The sequence below is a fragment of the Lagenorhynchus albirostris genome, chromosome 10 (genome assembly GCF_949774975.1).
Source record: "Lagenorhynchus albirostris chromosome 10, mLagAlb1.1, whole genome shotgun sequence".
NCBI classification, from domain to species: Eukaryota; Metazoa; Chordata; class Mammalia; order Artiodactyla; family Delphinidae; genus Lagenorhynchus; species Lagenorhynchus albirostris.
Window position 1 is genome coordinate 75,508,979 of NC_083104.1, and position 25,080 is coordinate 75,534,058.

General features: G+C 36.2%; 1 protein-coding gene across 2 annotated transcripts in view; it reads left to right on the forward strand.

The window, feature by feature from the left end:
• The window catches only part of CD2AP (CD2 associated protein), a 106,292-nt gene that overhangs the window by 24,087 nt on the left and 57,125 nt on the right, over nt 1-25,080 (forward strand). For both annotated transcript variants that reach the window (XM_060163061.1, XM_060163063.1), the window contains exons 2-4: nt 10,213-10,373; nt 17,508-17,661; nt 24,922-25,022. In XM_060163061.1, coding sequence (XP_060019044.1) covers nt 10,213-10,373; nt 17,508-17,661; nt 24,922-25,022 — 416 coding nt within the window. The remainder of the gene's footprint in view (nt 1-10,212; nt 10,374-17,507; nt 17,662-24,921; nt 25,023-25,080) is intronic.

Sequence of the window (25,080 nt, forward strand, 5' to 3'; positions counted from 1 at the left end):
CAGTATATTAGTTTCAGGTGTACAACATAATGATTTGAAATTTATATGTTTTGAGAAATGATCACCACAGTAAGTCTAGTTAGCATCCGTCACCATACATAGTTACAATTTTTTTTTTTGTGATGAGAACTTTTAAAAGATTTACTGTCTTAGCAACTTTGCAGTATGCAATATAGTTTTATTAACTATAGTCGCCATGCTGTACATTACATCCCCAGGACTTACTTATTTTATAGCTGGAAGTTTTTATTTTCATTTCCCTGATGATTAGTGATGTTAAGTATCTTTTCATTACCAGTTGACTATCCGTATGGAATCTCTGGAAAAATGTTTATTCTGATTCTCTGTCCATTTTTAAATCAGACTGGTTTTTTTCTTTTTTTTCTTTTGCTATTAAGTTGTATGAGTTCTTACGAACCCGTTATAAGATATATGATTTGCAAATATATTCTCCCATCCTGTAGGTCGTCTTTTCATTTTGTTCATGGGTTCCTTTCTGTGCAGAAGTTTTTAGTTTGATGTAGTTCCGCTTGTTTATTTTTCCTTTTGTTGCCTTTCCTTTTGATGTCAAATCCAAAAAATCATCCCCAGGACCAATGACAAGGAGCTTACTGCCTATGTTTTCTTCTAGGAGTTTTGTGGTTTCAAGTTTTAAGTTTAAGTCTTTAATCCATTTTGAGTTAATTTTTTCTTATTTTACTCAGTGTTTATATACCTATATATTTACCACTCTTTTGCTTCTTTCCTTTGTGCATCTCTTTCTGGATATTGGATGTGTTCCCCTTTTCCTGCTGTGCTCAGAAAACACCTTCAGAGTTTCTTTCAGTGTGGCAAACTCTGCTTTTTGCTTGTCTTTTTTTTTTTAAATTTTATTTTATTTATTTATTTTGTATACAGCAGGTTCTTATTAGTTGTCTATTTTATACATGTTAGTGTATACATGTCAGTCCCAATCTCTCAGTTCATCTCACCCCCCCCCGTCACTTTCCCCACTTGGTGTCCATATGTTTGTTCTACATCTGTGTCTCTATTTCTGCCTTGCAAACTGGTTCATCTGTACCATTTTTCTAGATTCCACATATATACGTTAATATACGATATTTGTTTTTCTCTTTCTGACTTACTTCACTCTGTATGAGTCTCTAGATCCATCCACATCTCTACAAATGACCCAACTTCGTTCCTTTTTATGGCTGAGTAATAGTCCATTGTATATATGTACCACATCTTCTTTATCCATTTGTCTGTCAGTGGGCATTTAGGTTGCTTCCATGACCTGGCTATTGTAAATAGTGCTGCAATGAACATTGTGGTGCATGTGTCTTTTTGAATTATGGTTTTCTCTGGGTATATGCCCAGTAGTGGGATATCTGGGTCATATGGTAATTCTATTTTTAGTTTCTTAAGGAACTTCCATACTGTTCTCCATAGTGGCTGTATCAATTTACATTCCCATCAACAGTGCAAGAGGGTTCCCTTTTCTCCACACCCTCTCCAGCATTTGTTGTTTGTAGATTTTCTGATGATGCCCATGCTTATCTTTTTGCTTTTGTTTTGAAGTATATTTTCTCTGGTACAGACTTCACGATTTGCAGTTATTTTCTTTCTGCATTTTGAAAATACAAAACTGCTGCTTTCTGGCTCCTGCTGTTGCTGCTGAGAAGCCCATTTCAGTGTTGCTTCTTTGGTAACCTTTTAAGAATTTGTTTCCTTTTTGATATTTTGCAATTTTACTATGTTGAGTTGCAGATTTCTTTTTATTTATTCCATTTGGAATTGCTTAGACTTGTTGACTCCATGGATTGATGTCTTTTATCAGTTTGTTGAGTTCATAGCTATTAACTTTTCAGATAGTTTTTATTTTCTCCTTCTGGGACTCTAATTAAACATGGTAGACTGTTTTAGTATATCTTCTATGTCTGTTACATTCTCATCTATATTTTCTATATTTTTGTCCCTCTTAACTGCATTTTGGTTAGTTTCTGTTGATATTTACCTGTCCGCCCTTTAGCTAGTTTTCTGAAGCTGTATGTAATATACTTTTAAACTCATCCATTGAGTTTCTATTTTTGGTTATTGTCTTCTCAGTTCTAGAATACCTGTGTGGTTCAAGTTTGTTTTCTCACTGTCTGCAGTACTGAGCTTTGTGTCAGTTTTTCAATCTGTAATTTATATCTTTGAACATGGTAAATGTTATTGTTTTAAAGTCTGTGTCTGGTAAGTTCAGTATATGGAGTTCATTGAAATGTTTCTGTTGTTTCTTGTTTCTCTAGGTACTTATTTATGACGTTTTTGCATTTTACATGCCTGGTTATGTTTCCTTGTCTCTGGATGTTGTAGACTAAAACTATTTCTTGACATAATTTTATGTCTAGGTTATCTTCTCCCAGAGAGGATTCCGGCTACTTCTCTTTTGTCTTGAACCACTTGAATGGTATGAGGTTTCTTGAGTCATCCACATAACATTAAACTGGGCTACGGTGCTTGGGTGCAGTTATTTAGGGTCCTTTCCCAAAGTGTGCATGTAGATTCTCAGAGTTACCACCCTCGATAGTTCCTGAACTCCACTCTCAAATCCTAGAACGGCAAAGCTGCTGAAAGTGCTGCTTAGCCTGTCATGTCTTTAGAATTGGCAAATACTTTCCAGAGCGAAAGTAGCCTCAGTATCATAGTTACTTCTCTGGGTTCCAGTTCTCACTTCAGTTTCACCTGATAACATATATTTTTAGTAATTTAGTCTGTCTAAGAAGGTGATTTTTATATTGCATCCAGCTTTTTTAGTTGTCTTCCTGTGAGGGTTGGTCCAAATTATCTCTAGTGTTCTTTTATTTTGAGTCTTTTTTGATGCCATATTTTAAAATCTTTATTACTCTGCAGATCACATAAATCCTAAAATATGATATGTGATTAATTTGGGTTGCTTTCTTCACACTATAAAAGTAAACTGTTAAGTAGCTAAAGTAATTTAAATTTTACTTTCTCTTTCATTGGTAGTCACATTTGAAATGAAAGATGAATAATCCACAAACAAAATGTGTAATCTTAAATGACGGGTTTCATAGAGAGTCAGGTAGAAGGAGCCATTAGTGATAGACAAGGGTCTGTATACCTTATACATCCTAGAGTGTTTTTCAGGATGTACACATTTTCTTTTTTTTTTTCCTCCCAAATGTTTTTCGTCAATATTTATTTCTTCACTTTAAGCAAGCACTTAAAGTGAAGAGAATTAGTCAGTCAAACACAATTGTTTTAAATTGTGGGAGAGTTTTGTTTAGTTTGAAATATAAAAGTTTAATTTGCTTTGCAATGTACCAGTTTTCAATGAAAGAATGAGTTTTTTGAGTTTGCACAATATGGAGGGTGCTGATTCTTGGAATGATGGCCTGCATGCTAGTTTGTATAGCAAACTCATGAATTAAATGAGTTTTTATTTAAACAGTTTTAACTTTTCTGTAAATACAATTTTTACATACTGTCTAGTGAGCATCAGTGTTTTTAGTAACTTATTTTTACCCAATTATTATATGTTTATTGTAGAAAAATGCCAAGGTGTGGGTTATTGTTTATAAGAATGCCCTTTCTTCTGACAACTGCAGATTTGGGGGGTTCCCACGACTGCCCTCATGTTTGACAATTTGCTGGAAGGACTTGCAGAACTCATTGAAAGCTGTTATACTCTTGGGTATGGTTTATTATAATAAAAGGATACAGATTAAAATTGGCCAAGGGGGACTTCCCTGGTGGCGCAGTGGTTGAGAGTCCGCCTGCCGATGCAGGTAACACGGGTTCGTGCCCCGGTCTGGGAGGATCCCACATGCCACGGTGCGGCTGGGCCCGTGAGCCATGGCTGCTGAGCCTGCGTGTCTGGAGCCTGTGCTCCGCAATGGGGGAGGCCACAACAGTGAGGCCCGCGTACCGCAAATTGACCAAGGGGAGAGAAGCATGAGACAGAGTCCAGGCAGGTTCCAGGTGTGATGTCATTCTCTCTCTCTGAAGTCTTGAACAGCGTTAACTCCTGGTGATGATGTATGACAACACGCAGAGTATTGCCAACCAGAGAAGCTCACTTGAGTCTTGGTGTCCAGAGTTTTATAGAGAAGATGTAGTTGACTGCCCATGTGACTGACCTTTAGTGTCTAGCCCTTCCAGAGGTAGAACAGATGCTGCATAGTGTGAAGCCCCCAAGATAATGACCTTGTTTTGTAAAGTCCTCAGGTAAACAGAGGTGCCTAAGGAACTCCAGAGTCCTTAAATAAACAAAAACACTCTTCCTAGAGATCAGGATGAGGCCAATTCCTAACCTCTCTTTTGGCTGAGATTAATTCTTTTTTGTTTTAAGTATTGGAGTATAGTTGATTAATAGTGTTGTGTTAGTTTCAGGTATACTGCAAAGTGATTCAGTATCAGTTCTTTTTCAAATACTTAATCTCATTTAGGTTACTACAGAATACCGAGCAGAGTTCCCTGCCTCTGTGCAGTGGTCCTTGTTGGTTAATCTATTTTAAATAGAGCAGTGTATACGTGTCAATCCCAAACTCCCAATCTACCCACCCTTTTTAATTCTTTACTAAAGATGAAAGAAAAGGAGATAACAAACAGCATCTTAGATCCCTTCAGGCATCCATTAACATTTTGGAATGTAACTCTTTATATTTTTCTATGCATATTTTTGTTTCTTCCTTTTTTACAAAAATATGTTGTTACTATACCTATGTTTTATAACCTTCCTTATTTAACATTGTATTGCAAGCCTAATTATGAATGTTTAAAAGGGCAAGAATTTAACCTTATTTACCATATGGTATTTTCTTTAGGAGAAATAAATTATCTTTGACTCAGTAAACTTTTAAATTATAACACATAGAATCATGAGTTATAAACATATTTGCAATAATATTGGACAAGCCACTTTAATACTTAGTACTTTTTAAAAAAAAATCCTATCCAAATAATATCTGCATATGCTATAAAAATACAAAAGTATTAGAAGACTTATAATGAAAAAACAGCATTTCCTTTCCTCACTGTTCTCTACTTCTATTCCCATTCTTCAGAGGGAAACAACTTTCAACTATCTTATCTTTCAGTTTTAATTTTTTTGGCTTTTGTATTTCTAAATAATAAGTTTCCCCAGTTTCTATAGCTGTTTTTTGATTTGATACTTTCATTTTTTAACTTTCTGATATGATAGGTAACGATTTAGCTTATTGTAATCTCACATCTATTTTCCATTTATCTCAATATGGTTTTATTTCTCTCTTGGTTACCTTTCTAAATCCTGAGTATATAGTTATACTCTTATTTTTCTTTTCAGCAAGTAAGATAGTATTTCTGGACTTAGCACTTTGTATGGTGAAGATATTAGTACCTCTATCCTTCTCTTTATCAACCTCCCTAATCTTTACTTTATACTATAATGCGAAGGCTTGTTAACATTTATATTTTCTTCTGTAACCATAATTTAGTCTTTTTATTTTGTTAGAGATTGATTTTCAATGTTAACTCAGAAACTAGTTATGATTTTTATTATGACCATGTAAATATTTTTTACTGTGCAGCCAAATAGTATATATGATGATTATATTTTCAACATTGTATAGCTCTTTGCCTTTCCAGGAGTTTGTAATCATCTTTAGTTTTTCCTCTCCTTATCTAGCTGTATTGTCTCTTTGAGTTCCAGATTCTTCAGGATAGTATAAAATTTCACAGTCTGTCTCTCATTTCTTTTTGCCACCAAATACCTCCTAGAACTTTCTGTCTCTTGCTTAATCGAGACTGTTTGTTCCTTAGATTTGTTGCACAATTGCTATCTTAGAACTTTTCTCACTCTAAGCCTGGCTCCACTATTTCTTGAATTTTGCATCCTCTGTTTTGGTTCTTACTGGATAATATCATGTAATTGCATATGTAGGAGTTAATTTTCTTTGTCCTTGTCTGTGTGAAAATGTTATAACCTATACTTGTCTGTTGATTTGACTGAGTATGGAATTCATTTTCCTTCAGTACTTAAGTGGCTTTGCCTTTTTATTTTTCTTCTTCTAGAATCTGGTATTGCCAATGAGAAGTCTCCTAATATGATTCTCATTCTTTTGTAGATGGAACTCTCTCAGAGAGCTTTCTAGGATATGTTTATCTTTGTTGTGAAATTTCACCTAGATGTGAGTACTTACTTTTTTACTTGTTCATTGTACTGGACTCTCACCGACCTCTTTGTATTTGAAGATATGTTTCATATAGCTTTGGAATATTTTCTTGTATTATTTCATTGTCTATTCTCTATTTTTCTCTTTTTTTCCCCCCTAGAACTGTTAATTGGATGTTGGATTGTCTGGATTGATCATCTGTGTCACATTTGCTTTCATATTTTCTTTATGTCTCTTTCCTTTACCTTTTTTTGTAAAGGTTTTTGGGTTTGTCTCCACCTCTGCAAAAAAAAAAAAAAAAGACATTTTGGAAGATGCATTTTCAAATGCTTTTTATTTTCTCATTTTTTCATAGCATTTTGTTCTGATTTTATGAACTTAATTACATCTCTTGAAGATAAAAAATTTGTACATGTTTAAATCCTTTTAAATTTTTAAACATTAAGGTGTAGAAATGTTTAAAGTACAGTACAAAGAATTTTTTCCTGACTTATGCCTTTCTCCTGAATATTTTAGTATTTTCTACAAATCAGGATCTTCTCCTACTTAATCACAATTCAGTTATAAAATTTAAGAAGTTAACATTTATGTATAGTTTCTTACTTTATTCAGTGGGGTATATTCTATTACAGTCGTTATTTACTTTGATGCTCAGATTGTCCTGACTTGGTGAGTAGGAGCCATTCTGATATCACTTCTCTGTGTCCTTTGGCATCACCTTATCTTTTTTTGAGAACTTCTTTGCTTTCTGCCACAACACCATGTTTCAGGCTTATTTTGTGCTTTTCCTGCCTTAGCCCTGGAATTGCCTATCTTCCCAAGGATTCCTGGTTCCTTTCAGTAGAAAATGGTTTTTAGAAGATCTCGGCATTAGGTTTGCTCATTGCCATTGGAATGTTGCAGTTTCAGGCCCTTTCAGTGGACAGAGCTTGTGTGTGGGGGGGGTGTGTGTAGTGTGTGTGTGTGTGTTTTATATATATGTGAATGTCTATGTATTGAAAACCATGAGTTCATGATGATACTTCTCATTCCCATTTAATATCACAGGATCAAATGAAGGCTTTTCCCTTTATATTTGTAACTCCCTTTCATAGAGAAACTTGGCTTCCATTATTCTTAATATATTTACTCATTTGATTAATTCCCCTGGATGTAATCAGTCTTCCACCTCTGCTGTCACCCCACCCTTATATGGACACTCTTTTCTTCTGTGGGGGCTGTTAGTCCCCACTCTAGGTCGCCTCCACCCTCCCACATCTCGGCATGGAAGTCTGGCCCTACCCCCAACACCATTTGGCCTCTGATACTTCTCGTTAAGCTACCCGTCGGCTTGGATGCCCTCACCACTGTGACTGGGCGCTGGCACACCGTATCATGTTGCCTCTGCGTGAATGCCTTCCTCACCCTACCTTAGAGTTCTGATAGACTGCACTAGGGGGGCCTCCATAGATGGACACCCTTCTCACCCCACTTTGGCCCTGATAGCATCGCTACCACCCCTCCCCCAGCTTTGGATACCTTCTTTGCTCTTTTTGGCCCCTGTCTTCTCACACCTTCTCAAGGCTCCTTCCCAACCTTGGCCGCCTCTCCCCGCACTATGCTTTTCTACACCTAATAACTTTAAGCCTGAATAATTCTGGAAGGGGAGCAGTGGGTGTGTATTTCATCCAGGAGTAATTTTTCAATTTATCATGGTCTTTCATGATTAACTATTGTGTACTATTCATATTTATGAATAAACAATAAATAAAAAGCCAGTTGGGAACTCTGTTTATGTGGGTAGGACTTAAGTTTTATTTTAGAATTAGTAGGTTGGGAGCTGCCCATTGCTCTGGAGACCTCTAAATTCTGGAAATCAGTAGTCAGTCATTTTTCTAAGAAACCATCACTCTTCCATAGTAGCTATACTAGTTTCCCCAAACTATTCTGTGTGTGTGTGTGTGTGTGTGTGTGTGTGTGTGTGTGTCTGAGATGAACCCTTTAGTTTTTTACCTTCGAAAAAAATACCTGCCTATACAGCATTATTGTCTCAGAGTTATTGTGGTTGATAATGGTTGTCAGCTCTTCCATACAGATATTTATTTCCCTGTTTTCAGTTCTACATTTCCTATGAGCACTCCTTTTCTGAATTTCTAGCCTTTCTGGGGTTCTGGAGAGCAGTTTGATGTCTCAGTTATAGTTTCCTTAAGTTCTCTGGGCTTCTGGCTTTATCAGTTATGGATCCATTTTCACAAATTTAAAAAATTTCTCACTAGTTCCCTTCTCAGGTTAGGATGTTTTCAGCTGCAAATACAATCCCATCTAGAATTTATTTAAAAGTTAAGAAAAAACTACTTCTATAACAAGAAATCTAAAGGTATTTGAGATATAGGTTTGGTTAACTTAGCAGTTTAATGAATCTAGCAAAGATCCAGGCCATTTTCATCTTTCTTCTCTTCTAATCAGATCCGCTGTTTTTCTTGTCTCAACTAGTTGTAGCAGTTTTGTCCATTACATTCTCACTGAAGAACATCCAGAGTCTGCAGGAGTACATTCCTTCCTTGTGTTTTGTTTATAAGGTCAAATGAAACCTTCCCAGAACCCCTGCTTACATTGTATTGGTCAGTCGATCCATCACATGTGTATTTGAAAACCAGTCTCTGTGTGTGTGTGTGTGTGTGTGTGTGTGTGTGTGTGTGTGAGAGAGAGAGAGAGAGAGAGAGAGAGAGAGGGAGAGGGAGAGGGAGAGGGAATATGAATGGAATTAACTATAAATCAACTATCTTTAGACCTTTGCCTCTTTGACCAGCAGCATTAGGTATCCTGGGACCTACTTAGTCAGTCTGCATTTAAGCAAGATTCCCAAGTCAACAGGATGACTTGATTGTACATTAGTGTTTGAGAAGTGCTGGTCTAGAATAGTTAAGATTTAACCCCCTAGGACTGAGAGAGAAGCCTCATTTGTAAAAGGACAGGGTCTCCATATACCTGAACAAAATCAAGGTTCGGTGAGAAAGGACGAAGGAAGAGGAGTCAGTGTGGGAATGGCTGTTGGTTTGGCAGCCAGCAGTGTCTGCCCATACTCCCTTTCCTTTTTTTTGGTTGTAGTGTGTGTGTGTGTGTGTGTGTGAGTGTTCTTTTTTCTTATCATTTTTATAGGAGGAAGAAAAGATGAATGGAGGTATGGCTTGTGAAAATGTTAATGCTATGTGTATATGATGTCCTATTATAACCTAAAATCTTATACTTAAAAGAGGTGAAATGGATCCTTAAGAGTCTTCATTTCAGGGTGTATTCATTTTCTACTGTTCTGTGAAAAATATTGCCACAAACTTAGCAACTTAAAACAATATACATTTATTATCTCACAGTTTTTGTGATTCACCAGTCTGGGCATGGCTGAGTCCTTCACAAGGCTGCAGTCAGTGTATTGATCAGGGCTGGGTTCTCAACTGGGGAAGGATCTGCTTCCAAGCTCACGTGGTTGTTGGCATCATTCAGTTCCCTGTGGGCTGTTGGACTGAGGGCCTCAGTTTTTTGCTGGCTGTCAGCCAGAGGCCTCCTCAGTTGCTTGCATGCGGTCCTCTCCATAGGCCAGCTCAATAAAGCATCTTGCATCTTCAGAGCCAGCAAGTGACAGAGTTTCCTAGCAAGGTGGACGTTACAGTCTTATGTAATCACATACAAATCCATCCTCTTTGTCATATTCTGTTGGTTAGAAGTCAGTCATAGGTCATATTCACACTTAAGGAGAGAGAATTACATAAGGACATGAATATCAAGAGATGGGGATCATGGGAACCACTTTAGAGTGTGTCACAAAGGATCTCTAGCTGACTGGAAAAATAAGTGACGATGTAAATTGCACGTTGTGTAGAGGTTCCTGCTTAAAACTGGTACTGTGCCTTATACTCAGGCAATCAAGAAATTTGCTGATGTAGCCAAATATTTAAAACAGAGGTAAGCTTTGATGGTACCTTTGTAATATTAATTATCATTGCTAAACAGTTTCCTTAGTTTTAAGTTTATTAACATGGTTAATAGTATTTCATGAATTAAGCTTTAGATGTTTATTTCTTTTTTTTTTTAGTTGACTATATTGTGGAGTATGACTATGATGCTGTACATGATGATGAGTTAACTATTCGAGTTGGGGAAATCATCAGGAACGTGAGAAAACTACAGGAGGAAGGATGGCTAGAAGGAGAACTAAATGGGAGACGAGGAATGTTTCCTGATAATTTTGTTAAGGTAAGCATTCTCAGTTAAATTCCTAGCTGTTGCTTCACAGGATTCAATCATTCATTCATTCATTCATTCATTTATCTATCTATTTATTTATTTATGGCTGTGTTGGGTCGTTGGGTCTTCGTTGCTGTGCACGGGCTTTCTCTAGTTGCGGCGAGCAGGGGCTACTCTTCATTGCGGTGCGCGGGCTTCTCATTGTGGTGGCTTCTCTTGTTGCAGAGCACGGGCTCTAGGCGCAGGGGCTTCAGTAGTTGCAGCATGCGGGCTCAGTAGTTGTGGCTTGCAGGCTGTAGAGCACAGGCTCAGTAGTTGTGGTGCACGGGTTTAGTTATTCTGTGGCATGTGGGATCTTCCTGGACCAGGGCTCGAACCTGTGTCCCCCGCATTGGCAGGCAGATTCTTAACCACTGTGCCACCAGGGAAGCCCAATGTTTGAGCTTTGAAGCAGCTTTTTTATGAGCTTCATACTGATTTTGGAGGTGCTACAGGTTATTATATGATCTGTTACTGTTACAGTGTTTTTACTTTAGTGCTTTAAAAAATAAGTGAGTATGTTTACAGAAGATGTCGCAGGTGCTGGTAAGTGAATTGCTGTTCCTTATATTTTTAAATTTAAAGTGGAATTTTGGTCCCTTTTGAAGAGTTCTCAGAGCTTGATAATGTGTTTCAGGCTTTTTTTTTTTTTTTTTTTTTTTTGTGGTACGCGGGCCTCTCACTGCTGTGGCCTCTCCCGTTGCGGAGCACAGGCTCCGGACGCGCAGGCTCAGCGGCCATGGCTCACGGGCCCAGCCGCTCCGTGGCATGTGGGATCTTCCCGGACTGAGGCACGAACCTGTGTCTCCTACATCGGCAGGCGGACCCTCAACCACTGCGCCACCAGGGAAGCCCCTAGAAAATGGTTTAAACTGAATTATTTGTACCCCCTCCTCCCTTTACATCCTGTTTTTCATACCACAACTTTAAATTCGAGGCATTATTATATACCTCATGTTAATGTTTACCTTGGACTTACCTGGAAAGTTAAATTTTAATTTTTGCCCTTAAAGAGTTAATAAATTTCTTTCTGCTAAGATAGTTTAAGTTGTAGAAATAATTTAAACCAGGAAAGCTTGAGTGTCAGAAGCTAGACTTCTGGGATATCTCCTGGTTTTGCTTTGTGGATCAGTACTCATTACCTGCTTGTCAGTGTCATCTGTGACCTCAAGGAGTCTAGCAGCTTTGAGAGAAGGGTCTCCATGTAGGCCTGATGTCTTTTGAGTCATAGGTACTCTAGCCCTCATTCCCTGCAGTTCTTATCCTAAAACTCTTTCATCCTAGGGCTGAAAGCTCAAATAACATTCTTGAATTACCAAAACTAGTATAAAAAGTATGACCATCATAAACTTTGGGGGCATTTTCAGTCCACGTCAGTAAGTGTTGTGTGTCTGAAAGAATATGGTTAAGAGAAGGGTTCTTTATTTAGTGTTTTTCCCACTCTACTTCACTTGGCTCTCATTAACATTCTTGTGACAGAAAAAGGAAAGGAGTAGGATGCCATTGACAATGAATGTGCATAACTCCCCCCTCCTTTCCTATTTTTGCCTTTTCCAAATTGGGGAGGGGCTGCTGAAATAGGGAGGCCCTTTGTTAAAATTAGAGAGACAGCAATTATGTGGAGAATAGCATATTTGAGGGAGAGAATAAGTTGAGAAACTTGCAAAATAGCCCTGGTATATTATATCTGTCATTGTTTTCCTTGCAAATTTTGATATGTTGGCACTCAGAAGGTACATATTGATTTCATATTATGGAGATTTTCTCCTGTTGGTCATTTTTCTTTAGACTTAAGGGTTTTTTGTGGATATCTATTTAATTTAATTGTAATGAAAACGAAAATCTAATGACTCAAGGTAGTTCCTCTGGATCATACCTTATATACTATCACTTATATTCCAAAAAACAAAATGAAAATTTTGGGAATGAGGTAAACCACTTTGTTATGTTGGAAACCTAATTTTTCAATTGTGGGTCCAGTATTGACTCAGTCAAAGCTAAAACAGTGGACATGTATCATATAAATATTTAATCCTGCTTATTTTTCTTTTCTTTAGTAATATCACTCTTCCATATCTTCTGATTTATGCTTCTGTAAAGTGGAAGCACTAGTTTTATATAACACTTCTGGAAATCCTGAATGTTAAATTAAAAATAAGTGTAGTTCCCCCCCCACCCATCCATGGTTTTGCTTTCTGAAGTCTCAGTTACCCACAGTCAACTGTGGCCCAAAAATATTAAAACAGAAAATTCCAGAAATAAACAATTCATAAGTTTTAAATTGCGTGCCCTTCTGCCTAGGATGTGAATCATCCCTTTGTCCAGCATATCCTACCCATCACTTAGTAGTAGCCCTCTTGATTATCAGATCAACTGTCACAGTATTGCAGTGCTTACATTCAGGTAACCCTTATTTTACTTAATAATGGCCCCAAAGCTTAAGAGTAGTGATGCTGACCTTTCAGGTATGTGAACGGAAGCCGTAAAGTGCTTCCTTTAAGTGAAAAGATGAAAGTTTAATAAGGAAAGAAAAAAAAAATCATGTGCTGAGGTTGCTAAGATCTATGGTAAGAATGAATCTTCTGTCTGTGAAATTGTGAAGAAGAAAAAAGGAATTCATACTAGTTTTGCTGTCTCACCTCAAACTGGAAAAGTTATGGTCACGGTGTGTGATAGATGCTTAGTTAAGATGGAAAAGGCATTATATTTGTAAGATTTTTCGAAAGAGAGACAGAAATGACATTCACATAACTTTTATTAGAGTATATTGTTATAATTGTTCTATTTTATTATCAGTTGTTAATCTCTTACTGTGTCTAATTTATAAATTAAACTTTATCTTAGGTATGTATATATAGGAAAAACCACAGTATACGTAAGACTCAGTACTGTCTGCATTTCCAGGCATCCACTGCGGGTCTTGGGACCCTGTGGATAAGGAGGGACTACTGTATTCCTCAGATTTTAATTAGCATAAGCAGGACTGTAACTCTGTTTAGGGATTTGGTGATTAAGATATCTGTCTATTCCATTTGAGAAGTAAAAGGAAGCTCTTGCCATCTAATCTGGTTTTTATTATTCTTTGTGACCTTTGCTTCTAGGTTGTAGAGGGTAATTGCTTTCTATTTTCAGGTCATGGTCATGTACTGGCCATGATCAAATAACCAAATTGTAAAATAGATACATTTCAACATGAAGGAGTGGTTTGTGAATCTTATTGATTAACCTTTTATCTGTTTTTGGTTAGTGTAATCAGAATTAAGTATATTTGATTACCTTAGTAGATGGAGAGTTAACTATATCTTCTCCAGCCTTTTTAAAGCTACCCCTCATTTGCTTATATTTTTTGTCTTTTCCTTTAATTTGCTACTTCATACTCCTTATCCTACTTTCTTATCCTTATGAAACCAAGCAAATCAATATAGTACATTCTTACCTATATGGAGATTATCCACAATGTATTTTTTTCTTGGCCAATTTTGTATTGACATTACCTGTTGTGTAGGAGGCTTCCCTCATTTGTAGAATGAGATTTAGTTTTTTTGAGTTTGCTTTCTCAATACATGATACTTTCTCAAGTGAAGACACCTCTTTTACTGCATCTCCTGGAGTCATTGTCAAAGTCAGTAAAGGAAGCAAAGTTTGTAGGAAAGAGATGCTATAATGTTAATATGTATTTTATTTACTGGCTGACTAGGTAAAAGGAAACAAAGGGCAGAAGAAGGAAGAAACACTGGAAGCCTTAGTAACACTTCATAGGTACTCAATATAATTGCTATTTAAGATGATAGCCAAAGAGTAATTTGGAGATACTATGTGTCCAGGAACGAGGGAAGAGAATAGGTTGATGAGACAGAGAGAGAGAGAGAGAGAGAGAGAGAGAGAGAGAGAGAGAGAGAGAGAGAGAGAGAGAGAGAGTGTGTGTGTGTGTGTGTGTGTGTGTGTGTGTGTGTGTGTGTGTATCTGGTGGTAGTAGTTTGTAGCAGGGAGAGGTTCCAGAGGCGGAGTGGGTGGAGCCTAAAGCAGGCTTTACCCTATTTGTAAGTTTGCTTAGAGCTGAAAGTCGCTTGATACTTTTGATAACATCGTAGTTGGCACTATGTATTTGGAAGGCTGTAAACCTGAGTTTTCCCTATTCAGTGTAGACTGTATATATTTTAATTTTGTTTTCCTTCCCCTTTTGTGTTTTTTGTCCTCAGAAGATTTATTATACCTAATATTTATGGATTTGATTATGTCTCAGTGAATATTGAAGGTCCTCAAAATGTTTCTAGATCTTGAGCAATATGTTGTAAATTAATATTTTTAGAAGTGGGAGACATTGTCATTGTATTAATATATCATACTTGTTTATGTGGTTAATTTTATTAAAAGATAACACAAATATCTAGTTATTTAGCTAGCCAACAGGATAGAACCAAGATTTATACCCAGGTCATCTTGTCTCTTGAACCTGTCTGCTGTCTCACATTTGGTCAGATTGGAATTCTTTTCCTAGAGGAATAAGATTTGAATATCAAGCCAAGTTCTTGGTCTCCTGTACCAATAGCTTTCAGCTTTTTTAGTTTTCATTTAATCTTTTTAAAATGTAGGTAGCCCAGTAGTGGGATTGCTGGGCCGTATGGTAGTTCTATTTTTAGTTTTTTAAGGAACCTCCATACTGTTCTCCATGGTGGCTGTATCACTTTACATTCCCACCAACAGTGCAAGAGGGCATATACCCTGAGAAAACCATAATTCAAAAAGAGTCAAGTATCACAATGTTCATTGCAGCTCTGTTTACAATAGCCAGGACATGGAAGCAACCTAAGTGCCCATCAACAGATGGATGGATAAAGAAGATGTGGCACATATATACAATGGAATATTACTCAGCCATAAAAAGAAATGGAATTGAGTCATTTGTAGTGAGGTGGATGGACCTAGAGTCTGTCATCAGAGTGAAGTAAGTCAGAAAGAGAGAAACAAATACTGTATGCTAACACATATATATAGAATCAAAAAAAAAGTTTCTGAAGAACCTAGGGGCAAGACAGGAATAAAGACGCAGACATAGAGAATGGACTTGAGGACACAGGGAGGGGGAAGGGTAAACTAGGACGAAGTGAGAGAGTGGCATGGACATATATATACTACCAAATGTAAAACAGATAGCTAGTGGAAAACAGCCACATAGCACAGGGAGATCAGCTCCGTGCTTTGTGACCACCTAGAGGGTTGGGATAGGGAAGGTGGGAGACACAAGACGGCAGGGATTTGGGGATATATGTGTACATATAGCTGATTCACTTTGCTGTACGGCAGAAACTAACACAGCATCGTAAAGCAATTATACTCCAATAAAGATGTTAAAAATAAATAAATAAAATGTAGGTGGCTCATGAGATGTTCAGGAGAATCCAAAATGAATACTCCTTGGCATGTTGAGGTTGTAACTACCAGTTTTTACATAGATTTCATATTTTCATTAGATTGAAAAATACTTAGTGCAGTCTGAAAACTGTGAGATTTTCATATGGTGTGTCATGTATTAATAGCAAATTGAAGTGTTTTTCCTTAAGTACCTTATCAATAAAAATGAAGCAGTCACTATAGTGTGAAATGTTTTGTGTGTCTTCTATGATTTGTACTTTAATAATTTTCAGAATTTTTCACCAACTTAACAGTTTTCCCAAAATGGAAAACTTTTTCTGTTTGCAAAATGATATGCCTTGTTAAAAAACACAAACAAAGCAAGCATCAAACACTTCTGAACAGTATAAAGAAGTCAAAGTAATCTGAAATCCTACCAGCTAGAGAGTAACAACTAGTTAACATTGCAGTAGACATAAACACCTGGAGATACAGATTCTTTGTTAACTTTATATGTGAAAAATACCTCCTGGTTAGTGATTTGCTTTATTTTCCATGGTTACTTTTAATGAACAGAAACTGTTAATTTTAATATCAAATGTGTGAAGTAGGAATCCAGTTTCACTCCCTACTCCCTAAATGTGGAGCATTATAAGCACCATGTGTTTTAAGATTCAGTTTTTTCCCCTCACTTTTTGCCTGTTGTAAATCAAGTTTGTCTGTTTATGGACTCTTTATTTTGTTTCATTATCAGTATGTCTGTTTATATGCCAGTACACACTAATTTATGGTATCATACAGTTTTTCTTTATATCTTGGTTAAAAAAAAAGTCCCCTCACTTTCTTTTCACTGAAGTATTTTGGGTGTTCTTGGTCTTTTGTTCTTCTCTACAAATTTAGAACCAGTTTATTTAATTGCTCTCCCAAATCTGTGATATATTTATTCAGTTGCATTGCATCAGTTTTAAGAGAAAATGCTATCTTTATGATAATGAGTTTTCAGTCACTGAACATGGCATGACTTCTCTTTCATATGTCTTCTTTTATGTCTTCCAATAAAACTTCATACTTCTTTTCATGAAGATTCACCTATCTTTTGTTAGACCTATGACTTAGGGTTTATCAAACTACAGCCCATGGGCCAAATCTAAACACCACCTGTTTTTATAGTGTCCATGAGCTGAGAATGCTAGCTAGGAATTATACAAATAGTTGGAAAAATTTGAGTGAAGAACAGTATTTAATGACATGTGAAAAATTATACGAAATTGAAATTTTAGTGTTCATAAATAAAATTTTGTTGGAGCATAGCTCTGTTCATTCATTCAAGTATATGACTGCTTTTGCACTACAAATGGCAGAGTTCATTGTTGCAACAGAGATTGTATGGCTTGCAAATCCATATTTTACTAACTAGCCCATTATAGAAAAAGTTTGCCCAGTTCCCTGACTTAGAATTATTGTTTGTCTTATTGTTTGTTCATGATTGCAGGGTTTCTTTGTGTGTTGGGATAGAGGTGGTGTTTCAGCCTCACTTTGTTTACCTCTATCTCTAGTTCTGATAAGACTTAAACTCCTAATAAGTCATTGTTACCAAAGTGTGTTATATTCTTTAGATATGTGTGGGCAGAGAAAAAGGTTGAAAACTGTTGATATTATGTTTTATATAATAATCACTGTTTGGTATTTTACATTTGAGAATTTAATAAAATACAACTTAATTTGCCTATTTGCTGATTTCCCCTTTTGTAGGAAATTAAGAGAGAGACAGAATCCAAGGATGACAATTTGCCCATCAAACGGGAAAGGCAAGGGAATGTAGCAAGTCTTGTACAACGAATAAGCACCTATGGACTTCTAGCCGGAGGAATTCAGCCACATCCACAAACCAAAAACATTAAGAAGAGTATGTAAATAATTTTTTTCCTGTTTATTTAAATCAAAATAGAACGTTGTTTTATAACAGTCCATAAGTTATAGTAAGAAAAATTAGCTCAACCTTTTGTAACAGAATACAAAAACTTCCTGCTTATTCTCATGTTACTACTTATTGGCCCATGTATTCAGTCTTCATCTGGTAATCCAGCATGAGCTGCTGACAGCCGTCTGTAGGGATTGTAAATTAAGATATAAGGCATTGTTTTCTTATTAGTCTTACACACTCTATTAAATAGTTAACACTTTGCCTTAAATTTACTTTAATATCATGTATTTAATGGGATGCTAAAATGTCTGCTCGTCCTTAAGCAGTATAGATGTAAGCATTTGATAAAACGTTTTCTTTAGTGGTTAGCCATCTGAACATGTACATTCAGTTTTCCAAGGTGGCTGGCCCAGCAGAGTGCTTTTTAAGTATTCAGTGTAAATATGTTAAGAGAACAGTTTAGCATAGAGAGAGAGCACCATGTTTAAAATTGGACATGAATTTGAGTCTGTCTTACAACCTTTGATCACTTAAACTCTTGAGTTTTATTTTACTGCTGGTGAGAAAGTTGTAAGAAAAAAAAACTGGTAATATTGCTGTTCTCAAAAACTTAGTCTTGGAAAGACTGTTACTCAAAAAAGCATTAAACATATACAAAGAAGTACTACATTTATGGGAGCGGATAGTGTTTTAACATAGTAAACCTGAAGCCCCTTGAGAGACTGAATACTGACTACTATGTTCAATTTGATTTAATAAGTTATAAATGAGTATTTAACCACATTTATCTTCGATCAGTGTCTTTGATGTTGTGGTCCCTTGTGCTTGATGTTGGTACTAAAATGCCTTATGTGCCAAGTAGTCTATAATATAAAGAAATTTTGTTTACATACCTTTCACAAATGTAAGACTATTTATGATTTTTATATTGTCCTCATATCTCAACCTGTTACTTTCTATGCTACTGTCTATGAATTTGGGGAAACGTCCACTTTCTGGGTTATATCACCCTTTGATTATTTTCATAAAATGAAAACAGATTTTTTTTATGAAAAAAAAAAGGTTTCATGACACTGAGACAGACCAATAAAGGGTTATAGGTGTTCTTTGTTTCCCAGTAAATGCAATGTACAAACAATATTTAGATATTACCCATACTGCTGTCAGCGTACTGCCTGAGGGTGGGCAGTTTAGTAGTTCTAGTTGTCCTTGACTCTTTAACTCTGTTTGGGGATTGGGGGATAGATAACAGTATTTCCATATCCTACAGGTGAATCTCTATATAGAATTTCTATGCACAAGGAGGATTTTAGACCCACAAAAGGGTTATTTGTGACCTCTGTTGTAAAACTTATTTACTACTTTCTTTAGCTTTACTGAGCTATAAAGGGACAGATTTTATCTTAAGTGGAGGCTGGACAAAGGACATCAAGGTTATTTTGTCTCCTAATGGGAAAGGACTCTAAATTTTACCTTCCTTGAGAACCCTGGTCATAATTCATTTTCCTGTAAGAAGGAGAAACCATTATATAGTTGGTGCCAGGAGGCTTAGGCTTTTTCCTAAGGATCCTCCATAATTTGTTTTTAAGTACATGTGCTGCAAAGACTGAATTGGTCATTTGGTGCTAGCTAACATTTAAAACAGGATGCAGGTTGTTTTTGCTTTCAGATTACTTTTCCAGGAAAAGCAGCTAATGTTTTTTTTTTCTTTATCAGATTTTTTTTTTTTGTTACTGTTAGTTTGAATCATATCCTTAATTTATGGAATAGATCAGTTATTCAAAAGCCGTTCATTGTAATGTTAAATAGTAGTATATACCCTTTTAATCAATACCATTAATATTTAAAAAAAAAAACATTTTAAAGGTTGGTAATGATAAAGCCTGCATTGTGAAGGTTCATTTCAAATCTTTGTGTGCCAAGACAGGTGAATCTGCATGTGGGTTGAATTTTGTCTAAGCAACTAAAAGGAGAAGTTCAAATAGATAGTATGATATCTGGAGACTGGAATTGTTAGCTATTTTTCTCTAGTCTCCAAAGCCAAAAAGTGTTGGCCTTTTTGCAAAGTCTAGTCACAAAACCATTGAAACTTTTGCTATTGCGTGTAAGTTAAGCATGATATCCTCTTTAGTAAGACAGGTATTTTCTAGAGTGAGCACAGAAAATTTTCCAGGATAAAGTTGATTGCAATAAGTTGCTAAAGTTACAGAAAAGAACCAATTTACACTTCTCATAGCAAAAACATGTACAAATGACATTACTGCTGAGACCCTTGTAAAATCAGGCACAAAGATAATGGTGTAGTTTACTTGCACTAAATAAATGACATCTTTCAGCATCACAATTCTATATAACATACAGTGTGGAATATTAGTAGATATTTCACTTTACATTTGGAAAAAAATTGATGCCAGATATGAATCTACTTAAGGCATGTGTGAGGGAAGACATCAGTGCTTGTAACTTTGTATTCCTTACTAGTGGGAACTCATGCTACAAAAGTGATTTTTCACCTAGTTAATAATTATTTTGAATGTAAAAGATACATTTAGATTGATACTGATAGATCACTAGTAGTTATACAGAAAGAAATGATACATGAAAAATTAGTTGACTAAAATGCTAATCTGCACAGTGTCTCATTCTCAGAGAACAATTGGTAGCATGCCTCCCAATTCTGAGTCATTTTTGAAGAAGATAATTAAAGTTCTGAATATCATCAAAATATGGTCACTGACTATACATCTTTACAGCATACATTACAAAAAGGGGGGGCATATTATTTCAGGCTCTGCTCTTTGACATTAAAATATTCTGACTTATAAGGGGAAATGACTCACTCAAATGACTCCTCCCCAGCTGTGGCCTCTCAAATAAATGAATGGGGTAGGGTGTTTTGATTTTGTATTTTATTTTGAAAAACTTAAAATCTTACAGAAAAGTTGAAATAATAATTGTACAGTAAACATGGTATATTCTTCACCTAAGCTTGCTGTTAACATTTCGTTATATTGACTTTATCTCTATATACATGTATAAATACATTTTTAAACTAAATCAGTTGAAAGTATGTTGTAGACATGATACTTCATCCCTAAGCACATGAGTTTTTTTTTATTCGTGACTGTATGATCATGTTTTCTAAGACTTTGATTATCTTAAGTGGTATATCTCAGCAGTATAGCTAGAATCTTGAATAGCTTGAATTTTTCACTTAATGGCCTAAGTAATATGATTATTTTATTGCTGAGGATAAGAAAAAAATATTAAAGAAGATTCAGCCATGTAACAAATGGCTCAGTCTTAATGTTTCTTAACTCTTGATGATTATCTTTGCTTACTGGAGAACAAAATTGATAAAAAAATACTTTTTTTATATTAGAAAATTTTAAATGCTATAATAAAATCTGAAGGTATACTTTCCAGAACCAAATGAAACCAAAAATGGATCAGAAATCTTTTTGTTGCTATCTCTGAAATTTTAGCATTCAACCTCCCAGCTTCTGAGTGTGGTATGCTTTTTATTTTAGCATTTGCTGGAAAAATTAAAACAATATTCTTCAATAAGAAATAGTTCCACAGTTTAAGAACTCTGTTTGATCTGAATATTTAGATCTATTTTTTAGAACCATGAAATACTTGCCATTTTTGATGACCTACATTTGAAAATACAGGATTTTCTGTTTTAGTAGAAACAGCAAGGAAGGTCACTTTAGTGTGTAATTTCACACAATTTGGTTTTGTTTTTCAAAAAATATAAAATATTTCTAAAAGGTTTTTCTGAAGTTATTTGACATTTACATGTTGAATACCATAATACCTGTGGGTATGAAGACCATAAGAGCAATGTTAGTGTGGACAGTCAAATCTGCCAAATAAAGCTGGGTGTGGATAATGATTCAAAACTCACAGTTTAACAGAGGAAAACATCAAGTTACTGTACTACAGGGGTGATAGTAATGATTATACCTCATAGGGTTTTAGAGGTATTAACACGTTAAGTAAATATTATAAGAAGTGCTCGATAAATGTTTGTAATTATTATTACAGTGTTTTATACTATTAAGAACCATACTAGAGATATATATAATGTGCAGTTAAGATTCAAATGAAAGGGCAGTTCTATACTGGAGTCATTGAGCAAGGTGTATTTAAGCTCTTCTTTAGGTAGGACATATCATTTACGTAAAGATTGGGGAGTATGGCCTTCTATTCTAGTTAGAATTGCAGCCCTTGGAAGACCCATGGAGATAAGTAAGTCCATGGTATTTTCAGGGAGTAAGGATCCAACGTGACTAGAGTACATGAGCTTTGTTAAAGCACTCTAATCTGTAAAGGAGACAGCCTGATACAGTGGGAAGATAAAAGGCTTAGGAGTCAGAAGTGAGTGTCTTCTAGTTTTGCCTCTTTCTTGCAGTTTTTGACAATTACTGCTGAGTTCCTGTTTCTCATTGGTAAAATGATATGTATAACAAGTTTTTATGACCTTTTGTGTGGGAGATGTTTGTGAAGGACTTGGAGTGGTACTGGTACATAAAAGACGAAAATATGTCCCTGTCTTTGTTGTACTTTGTTTATCCTCTTCCTTGTTAATGGGTTTATTTATAAAATACTGATTAAAACAAAAAAACTTGAGGGCTTCCCTGGTGGCGCAGTGGTTGAGAGTCCGCCTGCTGATGCAGGGGACACGGGTTCGTGCCCCGGTCCGGGAAGATCCCACATGCCGGGGTGAGGCTGGGCCCGTGAGCCATGGCTGCTGAGCCTGTGCTCTGCAACGGGAGAGGTCACAACAGTGAGAGGCCCGCGTACCACACACACAAAAAAAACTTTATCATTAATTTCTTTGTAGATCCGAAAAGCTATATGGAGTTTACTTAAGAAAATAGTCGTTATAGTTATTTAAAAAAATTGAATTTTGCGTATTCTTTTATTGACAGTTCTACTCTTACATGCGTTTTCTTTTCTGCTTGGTAAAGGGTCTGATACATTTTAGAAATTCAGTAAATATTTATTGACCAATATGTATGGGTAGACATTGTATGTGCCATTTGAAATGTGAAGAATCTCCATATTCCTTTAATTGTGTTGCCAATTAATAGATAAGTTTAATATAGGCACTTGCCTTAACTTATGAGTGAACCATATAAAAATATGGAATCATATGAAAACTTTTTCTTTTTTAAATAAATGACTCACATTTTATAGCAATAGTAGGGAATGTTTAGATGTTTTTATCCAATGTGGATTTTCCTTTGAAAAATGAAAAATTCCTTTGCAGATAATTTTGCATACTATTTTGGAAGAAGACACTCTGGAGAATTATGCTAGTGTGAAAGGAAAAACAACAAAAACAAAGCTTTTGATTAGACTATAACTAGGTTTTAAGTGGAAAAGAGAGCATTGATAGGACATGACTGTTGGGACTGCCCCCAAGATCTTTATTCTTTTTATACATCAGAAAGCACAGGTGCCCAAGTTTGTGTATGTCCCAGGTATAAACTGCCACCTAAATGAGAGGTAAACTCTGTTGTCAACTGTTGTGTCCCGTGAGCAGGCGTGGATCACCCTCTGGCTGTCAGTTTCCTCATCTGTAAAATAGACGTTCGGCTCCTTGTGGGGCCTCACCTGGCCTCAGGGGCCCAGAGCGCTGCTGGGCGGGGTCAGGCCGCTGTCCTCTGGTGGGAGGACGTGGCATCCAGCCTGGACAGCTGCCAGGAGCGCATCCTTGCTGCTGCCGTGACTCCCGTGGGTTAACTGGCAGGTGTCCGATTGGCACATGAAGTGTACAGGGAGTGATTTTCCTTTTTCTTGGCTAAATAGGGCAGGCTCTTTGGGAAGTGTGAAGTTCTGGTGTCTTTGCTGGCAAAGGTTCTGATTCTGCAAAGCTCTTTTAATGTCCTCATCCGGTGTCCATTTCTGTAGATACAACTTTTGCTTCCACTGGTGGGGGGGCTTTGGCTTGGCAGCCAGGCCTCCTGAGCTGCACTGGCTTTCCCTGAGATTGTTAGCCACCTGCAGTGTGTGCTCAGTTGTATTGTCTCTTTCATAAAACATTGCACATAATAATAGCAAGCAAAAGAGCTGCACAAATGTGTGTTGCCCACATACAAATGGTGGGGGACCTGCTCTCAGAGAAGATATAATACTGATTCTCTTGTGTGGTTCACTAACAGCTTAAATGAAAGTATTGGGCAGAGGAGGGTACATGTTTAAATTTCAATTTCTTTTTTCAGACATTTACATTTACTATTATTTGAAGTTCTGAATAGCATTTTGTAAGACATAGGACACTAGCTTGTGAAATGTAAACAATTACGAATTACTTTTTTTGTTCTGTACTATTAATATGTACTGATTTCACGTTTTGGGGAAATTTCTGAAATGCATGGTAAAAATACTTTCGTCTCTATGCTTCTAAAATTGCTCACATACTTAGTAAATTTTGGTGTGAATGTCTTTTGCAGTATATCAATAAAATTGCAGTGTTTTCACAGAAAAAAATATAACTAGGTTGTTCAAAGCTAATTGATATATGTGCTTGGGGGCGGGAGGCTAATTAATACTCTTTCTTCACTTTAAATCATTTAAAAAGATACTCATACTCATTAAAAAGAATCGTTACATTTTTTAAAGGCCTACATTTCCTAAACATTACTTGTCTGAATAAATAAAGCTTGTTTGAAAAGCTAAAGTAAAATTATTTTTACCTTCACCTGAGTTTGATTTTTATGTCAGAAAATAGAGCTTAAAGAAGATAAAATACATTTGAGATTTGTGCATTTTGTCTTTTTTTTTCGACACAGCTACTCTTAAATTAGTGCATTTGAAGTATCCGTAGCTTTGATCAGGAAGTAGTCTGGAAATCACTGGCTTGGAGGACTTGACTGTGATAAATTTGTTGTGCCAACAGTGTCTTTTATTGTCTCTGTTTCCAGTCTCAAAATTAGCAGTGGATATTTTACTTTTGTATAATCAGTGGGATCAGATACATAAATAGATTTCACTGCTGGGAGCCCACCTTATTTGTAGTTGGTGTGAATTTATTTTAGGATGAAGAGATAGTAGCGTGGGGACAAGGTGGAAAGCCAGCCAGAGTAGATTGTGGTTAGCTGTTGAGAGTGCTTCCACGTACTGTTTTTATTCATACAAGCAGATCCTATGACGATAAGCATAGTATGTAAATAAAGGTGCTGCTATTTGTTTTCATGATTTTTCTTAATTTTTTTATGTTACCTCCTTTAGAGACCAAGAAGCGTCAGTGTAAAGTTCTCTTTGAATACATTCCACAAAATGAGGATGAACTGGAGCTGAAAGTGGGAGATACTATTGATATTAGCGAAGAGGTAAGGCAAAAACATGTTTTAGAGATAAAGCAGCAATTGGAATTGATGCTCTGGGGAT